Source organism: Chiroxiphia lanceolata, chromosome 10 (assembly GCF_009829145.1).
Source record: "Chiroxiphia lanceolata isolate bChiLan1 chromosome 10, bChiLan1.pri, whole genome shotgun sequence".
In the NCBI taxonomy this organism is placed as follows: Eukaryota; Metazoa; Chordata; class Aves; order Passeriformes; family Pipridae; genus Chiroxiphia; species Chiroxiphia lanceolata.
The window spans coordinates 1610428-1622623 of NC_045646.1; the positions used below are offsets into that span (position 1 = coordinate 1610428).

The window sequence follows — 12196 nt, forward strand, 5'->3', positions numbered from 1 at the left end:
CCTGCTCTGCTCAGGCCACTGTGATGTGAATTCCTGGCTCGTGGGTGCTGCCAGATGTGCTGGTGCTCCACAAATCTGGAAAAAACCAAAACCCCAAGAATTCTGCTGTATGATTTTAGGTTTTAGGCTGAAATCTTGGCCTAAAAGCAGCTGTCTTAGAATTCCAACAGCTTTGCTGCTTCTCCAGAAGTTCCTGTGGAGTAGTTGGGAGTTACACTGACGTGGTGACTTGGAAGTGCCCAATCCTCTGGTCTGGGCCTGCAGAGCAGTGGCAAAAACAAGGTAAGGACACTAAAGTAGAGCCCCAAAGTGCAAAATCCATCCCATTTTCTTATGTTTCAAAAACTATTTTAATCACCAGCTTCTTTAAGAAATGTTGAAATTCTCAGCTCTGATTTCATACTTTTGATGAGGAGAAATGTTCTACCAGCACAAAAGAAAACACCAGGAGGACGTGGGATGTTGTTCCCTGAATTTATTGTGGTGCCTGGTGTGTGCTGAGAGAAAAAGCTTCAGTCAGGAAATCAGGTTTAACAATCTGTGTGTAAAACACTGGAATTCAGGGGGTTGACATCACCCAGCTTAAATACATGCAGGGAAAACTGTCATGTGAAATCCTGGAATCATTGTTACTGATTACAGATCCAGGATGATGAAAACCACCACAAACTGCAGAGAACAGCCATCCCAGCACCTGTTTCCCTCAGGAATGGGGTGTTCTTGGTAAGGATTTCATCTATCCTGGCAGAAATCTGGCAAATGGGGAGAAAAAAGGTAAATTTGAGACAGTCTGGCACAACCTCAGAGAGCAGAGGTGGGATGGTGGTGGATCTTCTGGGAACCCAGCTGGAGGATTCGGAGGCAAAGGAAAAACCCACGACTTTGTGGTGTTCAGGATGGGAACAGGACAGGGCAGGAACCAAGAAGAGCTGTATGGGGGGTGTCCTGCCCATCCCAAATGTGGGAATTCACCCATCTGGAGCCTTCCTGGCTCTGCAGGTCTGTTTTGGTTTAGAGTTTACAGAGAAGGTGGAAATTTGGGGTCCAAGAGCAGCACAGTGAAAGAAAACCCAGCCTCGCCCCTGAGTGATGGTATTTGGTTTATTGGAGAGGTGAGTTGAAAACCAGCATGATTCCATCCCGAAAAATGACCCAAAAAATGAGTAGGCAGATATTTCTTAGTGAGAGATTAATACTTTCCTGGAGATTTTTTACCCAAATATATTAACTTTGTTTACAAACTCTACGTAACAGTTAATTAGTGACATAAAATCAACCTGTGTATGTTCATCTGTGTATATGTGCAGTAGCAAAGGCTTTAGGCAGAACTCTCTAGAAGTTGAGTCTTGCAGTTTGAGAAGTGACAGGAAATAATTTTGGCACAGAACAGAGTAGTGAAAGCATCCCGATCGCTGACTTGTGTGGAAACCCGATGCCGGCTCCAGCTCTGGTAGCAGGAGGATTTTCTCCCTGAATCCAGGGATTCTGACACTCTCCCTCAGAAGTTGGCCTCCCTTTCCTCTGAGAGCCCAGCAGCTGATCCCGATCCCAGCCCAGATCCCTCCTTCAGCCCGTGGGTCTGGGAGGCACAGAAGTGTTTCACTTTCAGAGGCCGCCCAGGGAGCCACGTGAGGCGCATGTGGCAGGAAATCATCTCCTGCAGGAGGGATTGAAAAACACCTCTTTTATAGAGAAATACTGATTTTATAGGTGTATACTCATCACCTTTGTACTGCCCATCTCCTGGGGACAGGAGGGATTGCACCCCTGTTTCTTACCTGTGTTGGCATCTCGTGGAGCAGGACAGTGTAGTCAAACTCAATAAAATCATCTTTCCTCATCTGGGTATGGAAAAAAAGAGAAGGATTATCAGGAACACAAGTTTATATTGTTGAAGTTTAGCTTCTGCTTTGATTTACTTGGCTGCACTGAGCTTGCTTAGGGACTGTGGTTGCTGGCTGGAGTGAGGTGGGTTTTGATCATGGAAAGACAGGGAATTAGGAGCACTTCCTGCATGGAATTCTTGAAGGCAATGGCTGCTGTGTGGCTCTGCAGCCCCACTCTCTGCCGTGAAACTAGGCTGGCCCAGGTGCTAATTAATTGAATTTACCCCTCTGATGGATTTGAGAATATTGCCTGTTAATCTCTCCTTCAGAGAAATCTTGTGCTGAATGGAGCAAAAACTGGGTCCTGCCTGTGGATCACAGGGACACAGAGCTTTGGGAGCTGCTGTTTGATGTGCTGGGGGGTCAGACCTGCTCCCCAGCCAGGTGTTTGTGCCAAGTCTGAGCCTGCTGGTGCCTGTGAGCCTCACAAAGGGTCAGAGTGACCTGGTGTGGGGCTGAGGAACTGCAGGACCTGCAGAAGCCACTCATGCAACAAGGAAAGCCAAATTTTGTCCAAATGAGTAAAGTTTTCCCACCAACACCTGGACAAAGTGCTTGTCCAGAGGTGGAGCTGCTGGAGAAGGGGAGGCCCTAGGGTTTGGGGGATCACACCCACGGCAGCAGTGAGAGCTGGGGGGTTCTGCTCCCTGCTCCACTCACCCACTGCTTCACCGACTTCACTTGTGCCAGGAAGTATCCCACGTCCTCTGTGGACTTTTCCCACATGATGGAGCTGCTGCCAGCGACAGCCAGAGCCCAGGCTGGCTCCAGGGCAGGCTCAATGTTGCCATAGCTGTCTGCAGGGCACACAGAAACACAAACAATATCAATTCTGGCTGTTCAGCTGAAAAATGATGAACCACAGAGCACTCTGGCCTGGCACAGGCTGGTCCTGGGATGAGACTCTTCCCTCTGACGTGTCACAGGGAAAAGGGAGGAGAACGATGCTAAAGCTGTATTCCAGGAAAGTAGGAAAGTGTGGCAGGACTGACATTGCCAAAAGACAACACTCACAGGGTCCCACAGTGGGGTAAGAACCCCAAAATCCAGGGTAATGGAAGTCTTTACCTAGCTGGGAGGAAAAGATGGACTCTTTCCAGGATGGAAAAGTTCTGTTAGTCATGCCCAGTGAATTTCCAGCCACAGCTGGAGAGGTTGTGGCTGGGGCTCTTGTTATTCCTGGAGGGCATTCTGCATTTACTTGAATTTAAAATGGTGCTTTTAAACCCAAACCACATTCAGAAGGTGGTGCTGATGCCAGTGTTAAATGCAAAGGGGTTTTGTTCTCCCAGAGGATCCCTGGAAGGGGGAATGTTTTGACAGCACTGTGGTTTCAGGGTGCTGCTGTAAATAATGTGTCTCCTTGCAGTGCATGTGTTTGCTTGTGTTCTTCACAGTGCCCTGGGAGATAAACCAAATACAGCTGACTGGCTGGAGGAATATACCTGGAATATTGCTCCCAGTTATTGGTTTGGTTTGCTGCCTGATTCTTTGGTAGAGTCTGTTGTCCTCTTCCTGGATTTCATTCTGGTCTTTGGTGTGTGAGCACTTGATGCTGACAACAGGAGGAGACTTTTTCCTTGGATACAACACCGTGGCCAGGCAGCTCCCGGCGTTTTCCTGTCAAGGGAGAATTTAAAACTCTTACCTTTGATCAAGATTTTAGTTACCAGCAACTCATTCTTTGGATGAAGCTGGTCAAGGGTCAGGGAAGTCTTCAGAAGGATATAATTTTTTTCCCCCAGAAAAGTAAGTGGTTTAAAACCACGAGGCTGAAGGGAGTTAACGGAAGTTTTTGATTAATGCACTAAGTCATCTTGGAAATGTGTTTGAGAGTTTTAAGAAATAACATTAATTGATAACAGGGACTTTCATTGTATTATACTTCAGCCTTGAAACGAAAATAATCTAATGCTTCATATTAAGTTCTGAGAATAGTTTGAATTCCACAAACTATGAAGGAAGAGGGCAGTGAAATAGCTGGTGACAAGTGTGACAGGGAGAGTGGAGGGGGTTAGAATTGAGAAGAACATGCAGCTGTCAGCTCATTATCCCCTTTCTGGGGTGTGGACAGCAGGAGCTGCAGTGGGATAATGAGCACAGTGGGATAAGGAGCACAGAGGGATAATGTCCCCAGTGGGATAACGAGGACCAGGCTGTCACACTGTCACTGAGCTTGGGCCACTGGGAAGCTTCACTCAGGCTCTTGGTGGCCCGAGGTGACTCGAAATCCTTCAGGAGTGAGGGCTGAGGATCTCTCAGGTGCTCCTTGGGGCAAAAGCCCTGCCAGGCAGGCAGGGAGGAGCACAAAGGTCTTTCCATTGGGAAAGATCCGTTTCCTGAGCTTGTAAATGTCCCTGTTTTGGAGCTGCTGAAGTTCACTCCATGCCCATGGTCAGAGGGAACACAGAGGACCCCAAACTCACCCCAGTCCTGTAGTCTTCTGTGCTGAACTGCAGGTAATACTTGTGCCCAAAGTCTGGGATGTTCTGGAAGAGAGAAGGTTCAGCCATCAGTGGAACTAAAGCTTTATTTATGTGCTGGAAGAAGCAGTGAGGAGGGGAAACAACAATAAACAACCTGCACACCAAGGGATGTTTGAAAGCCTTTCCTCACTGAGAGGCAAGAGGGAAAACCCAGCTCAAAGTCCCTCCTGAAGTTCCAGAGTAACTTCATAAATACTAACATACTAGAGAGTGTTCAGTGTCCAAGGAGGTATTTTTGCACTGACTATCATATATAAATGAATCCAATCCTGCTGAGTCACATCTGAGCAGGAATTACACAGGCTCATTTAATATCTGAGCTTTTGGTCACTGGTGATGGGAAAGAAACTGGTTTCACCACACAAATTCTGGTCTGTCTGCTCTGGTTTGCCCTGAAAATACCAGTCCTGAAGGATCCCATTCAATCATCCAGGATTCTGCTTGGTAAGGAAAAGCAAAAGATAACTCCTTGCTGATGGGAAGCAGCCAGGAGGACAAAACACCTGAAAAGCCTTAGAAATGCAAACCTCTGAAATGTGTAATTTTCTTGGATTTAGGGGTTTTTAACTTGAGGATTTCAGTTAACAAATGGGCCTTCTAGTGTGGGATCTTCTGTCTCAGCTCCAAGCAGGCTGAAAGAGAAACAAGTCTTTTAATATTGGCCATAAAAACCACTCATTTCCCTGGGATTACCTCATCCAGTTGTGCAAGAGCAGAGCCCAGTAACAAGTCTTGGCATTATCTGCTCTTTATTTCATGGTCAGTCTTTCATTTTCCTGCCAGCTTTTAGACTGAGCTCTGAAATATCTGTATTTTTGAGTGTAAGGGCGCTCATTTGTTCCCCTTGCTCAGGTTTTGAACACAATGCTCTTCAGAGGAGCAGGAGGGGAATTGTGGCTGTTTGCAGCAGTTTGCAGATGAGGAGCCAAAGCAAACGTGGGGTTGTGTTTCTCTAACCTTGAGCCCTCATGTTCCCTTCCCGGTTTCTCCCAGGAAGTTGTTGATGCCATAAGGTTGGGAAAGCCCCACACCCGCCTGCCTGGAGTACCTGCACAGAGTTGTAAACTGCAGGTAAGAGGACAAACTGCTTTAATCACTTGTTCTGTTTTATAAAACCCCCTCCTGAAAGTTTAGGGTGAGTCCAGTGTGGAGCTGGAGCCACATCCCACTGGGAAGAAGGTGGAGGAAATGGAACGAGCTCAGACTTCTTTAATTCCTTTCTTCTTTTCCTCCTCGTTCTCCTCTTCCTCCTGCCCCTTTTTGTGTGTTGCCTGAAATATTGTCCTCAAAATGGCAGAGAATGTGCCATGAGGGATCACTCAGTGTAGCAGAATGGGACAAACTGACTTTCTGAAGTGCCAAAGAATCAGTAATCAAATGAAATGATAAGGAAGAAGGGTCTAATCTCTCACAATAATCGCTGCAGTTAAGGCTAACTTTCTGATTATTGTAAAGCTACCCCAGAGCTGTTATTGCAGGGGTTTATAACATTCCTAATTTGATCAAATTTGGGTATTTTGAAGCACAGTGAGCCAGGCTTGTTCCCTTTGGGTCATCACTGCATATGAGAGAACCTGAAAGGGTCAGGACTTGAATAGAGAATTCTGTGCTTTGGAAGGAGATATTTTTGAAGGAGATGTTTTTGAGGCAGATATTATCCCTTCATTTGCAACAACTCCACCACAGTACTACCAGTAGGTATTACTACTACTTCTGTGCTATTACTACCTAGAAAGCTTTCAAGAGGTGCCCCACAGCTAAAATGCAGATTCAGGCTGGGGGGGCTTCTTTGAGCCCCCCAGGGAGGAGGGAGAAGGTCCATTTGGCAGGGAATAATTGTACATTTATGAAAGTATTTGTAGGTTCGAAGAAAAACACCACTTTTCTTTCCATTATTATTTCCCACTATCATCTGTAAACCCTCCCAGAGTGTGAGTTCCTCAGAGCCCAGGGATATCTGAAAGCAGCCAAAGATAAAAGTGTCCAAAAGAGAAGAAAACAAGTGAGTAATTCATTTTTCCACTGAATATCTGGGTCACAGGATTGTTTTATTTCCAGGCTCAGAATTCTTGCAGCTTTTCATGATGGATTTTTAGTGGAGGCCAAAGCAGCAATTCCAGAGCAGGTCCCAAAGGAGGGAGTAATTTTACAATCAGTTTATAACCAGTTTACAATCACTGCTCTCACTCCCCACTGGCACAGGAAGGGGGGATCCCTCTCTCACCCCAAACTGCAGGTTTCCATCTCTCCTCCTCTGTGTTTCCCACCAGCATTTTCCCCCTGGATCCAGTTTTTAGCCATTTTTTTAAGCAGGAAAAGCTGGAACTTCAGAGAGAGGAGGGTGAGCTGTCCCTGCCACAGGTCCTGCCTTTCCCACCCTAACAGGGGGCTCTCACTGTTGGAAGTAAGAAAATAAGGAATTTTTTAATTGACTTTTAATATTAAAACCAGTGTTGTGGTATTGCACTGTTCTGTGTCCAGGTGAGGCTGTGAAGAGAAATATCCACCTGTAAAATGGGATTTTCTAGTCCAGTTTAATCCAATGCTGCAGTTTAGCCACAAGATTACCTGGCTTTACCTTCACCCTTCACCTCCTCCTAAGTTATGATTTCCAGGACAGCTTGGGATGGGAAATGCTACATCAGTGTTTTGAAAGCTTCCCTCTTTGACTTCTGGGATCTTCAGCTGGCACAAACTAAGACTTTTCTTATCTAAAGTGTATTTTAAAGTGCAGCTGTTTCAACAATTCCACGAGCTGCTGTTTCCTAGAGGATCCTCACTAAAGGAAAAAGAAGGGACAAAACAAAGAGCAACCAGCAAGGCAGGGATTATCCCATGTTTGGCATCTCTCTGCTAGTTGCTGACAGGAGAGAAAAGCCCTGAAGTCTCATTTTACCTGAACATGAAAGATCCTTTCCAGGCTGGGGACTGTCTCCAGTCCTGTTTCCAATTACCAGTTTCACCAGCTAGTGGGCTAATAATGTCAGGATTAAATTACAGAGCTCATTACTGAATTCCATGATAAAATCATCCTGGTTTTATGGGATCCAGTGATATAGTAACCAATAGGAAATTTGCCTTGTTTAAAAAAATTACTAAAACCCAGACAAACCGAAAACCCCCAAACCCCAACATTTCTGTCTCCTGCCTTCACCTAATAGAGCACATTCCTTCCAGGAAATTCTTGTCATTTTTTTCCAGTGGAGGACAGAAAAGAAGGAAGTGACCACGTTTAGCACTTTTCTCCTCTTGTTTTCACAGCGTGTGCAAAGAAAAAGGGGAATTAAACTGCAGAGAGTGGTTACAGTGAGCTCCTCATCCAGAGCTGGGAGGAAATAAGGAGGAATTTCACTTCTCTATAACAAACTATTCTCCTTCCTGTATTAGGAGTCAGGTGGCTGAGTGGGAGGAAAATCCCTTTCCCTCCCCCCAACCCAAACTAGTTCACAAATATTCAGCTGGGAAGGGGATCTGCACCACCCTCTTCCTGCTGCTAGTCTCTTTCCTAGGGAATTGCAGTGCTGCCAGCTTGTTCTTCAGCCAGGCACAAGTATTTGTATATGGAAATATATCCATATATCCCTATGCAAACTGCCCAGGAAATACAGAAGGAGCATTTGTCCGTTTGGAAAGAAGTATAAAACAGCACAGGAGGTTCCTGTCAGGGGTGTCTGCAGCAATTTCATAGGAAAACTGAATGTCCCACGAGCAAGTCCATACTCAGCACCTAATAAGTTATATTTAATGGCATATTTGGGAATGATGATGAGAACACAGAGTTACCTAAAGGGCATGATTCCAGATGAATCCATAGCAGAATTCCCAGGCAGGGCTAACACTGTCTTTCAGCCTTGCAATACACCAAAGTCTGATTTTTTTCACAGTATTTTGCGTTTTGTCAGATTTAATTGAAAATTATTTTGACCTGTTAAATATCGCGTGCAAGTCAGGCTTCAAATTGTTTTGGAGCCACTGCCAAGTGGGATTTATGGGAAGGATTCAGGATCAGGACTGCAACAGCACATCCTAAACTTTTTAGGCTGGCTCAGAGCTTCTTTCTTGAAAGGGAAGATTTGACCTTCCCAGTTTCAGGAGAGAGGGCCTGGATTGCACAGACTGTGGAGATGCTGAAGGACAAGTGTTGTAAGGTCTCCAGAGCCATGGAAAGGATCCAGGGGAATCCAGTGCTGCATTTGGCCCTTTGGAATCCAAACTAAGCAGCCCTTGCTCAGAGAGCTGCCCAGCAGCAGGACCCGAGGGCTGGCTTTAAATCTCGTCCCCTTGGCTCCCCAGGAAGGCAGTGCTTTCCTTCCAGGATCTACAGCCCGGGACAAACATTCCCCAGAAGCTTTTGCCTGATTTCTTGCCTTCAGAAACTGATCGAGCTGCAAAGAAACCCCCAAAGCTGGAGGAGGAGAAGGGCTGCACAGCACGGGGCTCATCCTTTGGGGAGCAGAGTCCGCGTACCCCGAGCACCACCCCGAGCATCCCTGGCAGGATCCGTGACGGGAAGGCTCTGCCCCTGCAGCTGCTCCTCTCGGGGACTCCTGCCCCTCTCTGTCACCTCAATTTGCCGTGCTTTTTGGAAGATAGAGCTGTGTTTTCTGATGGGAACTGCATCGCCTTTAGATGAAGTTCTCGGTCTGAGGAAGGGGCGGTGGGACAGCAGCCCCTGACGGGACCTGGGTGTCCCTGAGGAAGGGATGGTGGGACAGTGGTCCTGGAGGGGACTCGGGTGTCCCTGAGGAACGGGAGTTGGGACAATGGTCCCTGAGGTGACCCAGGTGCCCGGAGCCACCCGAGGAAGGGGTGGGAGGACAGCGGTGCCCTGAGGGGACCCGGGTGTCCCTGAGGAAGGAGCAGCGGGACAGCGGCCCCTGAGAGGAGCGGGAGGGCACCCCCGGTGCCCAGCGCGGGACCGCGCTAACCTCAGTTATATATAACAATTAATATAATAATTACTGCTAATTGCAGCTATATACAATAACAACAATATAATAATTGCTGTTCATTGCACTTTCCCCGGCGTCGCTCTAAGCCCGGCGCCCCCCCGGCCCCGCACCGCCCCCGCTCCCCCCGTACCTTCACGGTGGCCTTGCGGACCTGCCCCAGCGCCCGCAGCCCCCCGGGCGATCCCGCCTTGAAGTTGCGGTACTGCAGGGCCACCCTCGCTGCCGCCGCGGCCCGGCGGCTCCCGGGGTTCAGCTGCCACCCGGCGCCGGGGTCCGCGGGGACGGGACCGGGGAGCAGCAGCAGGAGGAGGAGGAGGAGGAAGGCGGGCGGCCCGGGCGCGGTGCGGAGCCCGGGCATGGTGCGGGAGGCACTGGGGCGGCCCCGCGGAGGTCCTGTACTAATAGCGGGGGGCCCGTCCCCGCCCGCTGTCAGAGCGGGCAGAGTCCTGTCCCTGGGCTACTCCCCTTCCCTCAGCCCTCCCACCTGCCGGGGGACGGGGCAGATGGAAGGGGAGGGTGCTGAGGGAACCCAGGGGGCTGCAGGGGGCCTGGAGGGGAGCCAGGACTTCAGGGGTGCCCAAGAGGGACCGGAGTTTCTGAGGGGAGGTGGAGGGGACTTGAGAGGGGCTGGGGATGATCTGAGGGCAGCCACGGGGGGCTGGAGAGGAGCCAGGACTTGAGGGGTGCCAGGGTGCTGAGGGGAGATGAGGGGTGTGAGGGGCATGTAAAGAGGGGGTGAGGGTTCTGAGGCGAGATGGAGAGGACCTGAGAAGGGCTCGGGATTGTCTGAGAGGAGCCAGGACTTGAGAGGTGCCAGGGTGCTGAGGGGAGCCAGGGGGATGTGAGTGGGACGGGGGGTACTGAGGGGAGCCAGGGGGATTTGAGGGGTGTCAGGGGGAGTTGAGGGGGACTGAGGGTTCTGAGGGGAGTCAGTGGGTTTGAGGGGTGCCAGAGTGCTGAAGGAAGCCAAGGGCATTTGAGGGGAATGGAGCTTCTGAGGGGAGCTGGGGGACTCGAGGGTTGCCAGGGGGGCCTGAGGGGGACCATAGGTGTTGGGGGGAGACGGGAATTTGAGGGATGCCAGGGCTTGAGGGGGACCAGGGAAGTCTGAGGGGGATACAAGGGAGACTTGAGAGTGGCCGGCGGTTGTCTGAGGGGAGCTGGAGGGGCTTGAGGGGCACTGGGGGTTCTGAGGGCAGTCAGGGTTTTCTGAGGGGGCCTGGGGGTCCTCAGACAACCCCTCAGCCAAGAGCAACGTCTGTGTGAGGAGAAAATGCTGCTCCCAGACAGATGTGCCACTATAAGGACACAGATCAGAACAAACATAGGTAATTATGTGGAAAAACACACTTCGCTCCTTCTCAGCGTTACAACAACTCAACACTTCCCAAAATTACAGAGGCTCCTTCAGACCCAGACGTGCTTTCCCTGGGACACAGCTGAAATATTCCAAAAACTGTGCACAAGAAGCAGAGGGAAGCATTCCTCCCTGAAATAAATCTCACTGAGTGAAGCTTTTTGGAACCAGTGTGGTCATATCTCTTGTAAACGGGAAGAAAATGAACTGAGACAGCGGCCAGATTCCCTTAAGATGCTTTTTGGGATACAAGTGGGCTTGTTGCCTTGCTGCTCCTGGAAGCATCTCTTGGAGACACTGAATGTGGTAAAACATAAAAGGCTGCAACCCTTTCTGTGTTAAAAATGCTGGGTTTTAATGATCTACTCTGTTACTATCCAAGCAAGTGGGTATTTACATGTGCAGCTGGGAGTCTATTTTTATGCTTCTGGATGCGTATTGGGGAATATTTCTGGTCTGGGACCTCAGAGAAGTGAATCAGAACTCTGGTTAAAGACTTAAACTGTCTCCTGTGGAGCTTTAAGTCTCTTTTTATTACTGTAATGATTTTTCATAGAACTTGTAATTCAGTATTTCTGAGGCTTCCCTCAGTGAGGAAAATTACTACAATTTTTACATTATTACAACTATCACAATAAAGGTATAATATCATTCTTTATAACGCTGTTTTCCGTGCCACGCAGCTCAATAAATGGTCCTAATTTTGTTTGAGATCATGATTTTTCTTCCTGAAATAAATTCTGTAATTAAGAGTTGGTATCTTCACATCCATGTATCACATAGGACAGGCTGGATTGGGGTTGGCGCAACCTGGACTAGTGGAAGGTGTCCCTGCCTGGTGTAAAATTTAGGAGAGGGACCAGGCTAATTTTTTCCTTACTGGGACACTTGCCATGTGTGTCTCTGATATTTTCTGTTTGGCTGGAAGGAACCGAGATCCGGCCTTTCCTCATTTACCCTCGCTGTGATGACAGCTCTGATATTCCCTTTAAAATGAAATCCAAAAGGGTGAGCGATTCTCCTCAGCTGACACGGGAGGGGTTTGGGCAGTGCCAATTGTTTCCCGATGTTCCCTTCGTGCCCTCGCAGCACACCCTGGATGCAGGATGAGCCCCGAGGATTTCCTGGGAGCAGGGGAGGTGCAGGTCCATGGAAGGGAAGCCGGGAGGTGGAGCAGGATCAGCGGTGAGAAAGGCTTTGGTGCAGGATGTGAGGAGGGTGGGGTGGCAGGAGGTGAGGGCTGAGAGGGCCCAGCCCCTCCCGCTCCCATCCCTGTGCTCATGAGCTGCAGCTGCCCCAGGGAAGGAGTTAAACCCACCCCGCACACGGGCTTCACACTCACAGCTCTGCTGCTTTAGGTTTTGGGGGAGTTCAGAGGCTCAAGGGAGAGGTAAGAGCTTAAAAAGAGGTCAAATCTTGTAAATCCAGCTTTGTCTCTCCCGCTGGAAAAGCCTGCAAGCCCCTGGAGGCTCAGAGCTGAGCCCTGCGGTGCTGACCCCATCCGTGACTCGGTGC

General features: G+C 49.1%; 1 protein-coding gene across 1 annotated transcript; it reads right to left on the reverse strand.

Annotated features, from left to right (window-relative positions):
• Window positions 1–1083: 1083 nt before the first annotated feature.
• On the reverse strand, window positions 1084–9792 carry LOC116791614 (ovocalyxin-32-like). Its single transcript, XM_032697821.1, has 6 exons — window positions 9455–9792; window positions 4313–4375; window positions 3332–3506; window positions 2547–2683; window positions 1779–1841; window positions 1084–1657 (listed from the first exon to the last, which is right to left on the reverse strand). The coding sequence occupies exons 1-6, from the start codon at window positions 9680–9682 to the stop codon at window positions 1499–1501; spliced, it is 825 nt and encodes a 274-aa protein (XP_032553712.1). The 5' UTR covers window positions 9683–9792; the 3' UTR covers window positions 1084–1498.
• Window positions 9793–12196: the final 2404 nt, after the last annotated feature.

Coding starts and splice junctions, on each gene's coding strand:
- LOC116791614 (XM_032697821.1), bottom strand. CDS start 9,682: ATGCCCGGGCTCCGCACCGCGCCCGGGCCGCCCGCCTTCCTCCTCCTC. Junction 4,376..9,454: donor TCCGCAAGGCCACCGTGAAG/GTACGGGGGGAG, acceptor TCTCTCTTCCAG/AACATCCCAGACTTTGGGCA. Junction 2,684..3,331: donor AACTGGGAGCAATATTCCAG/GTATATTCCTCC, acceptor TGTGCCCTGCAG/ACAGCTATGGCAACATTGAG.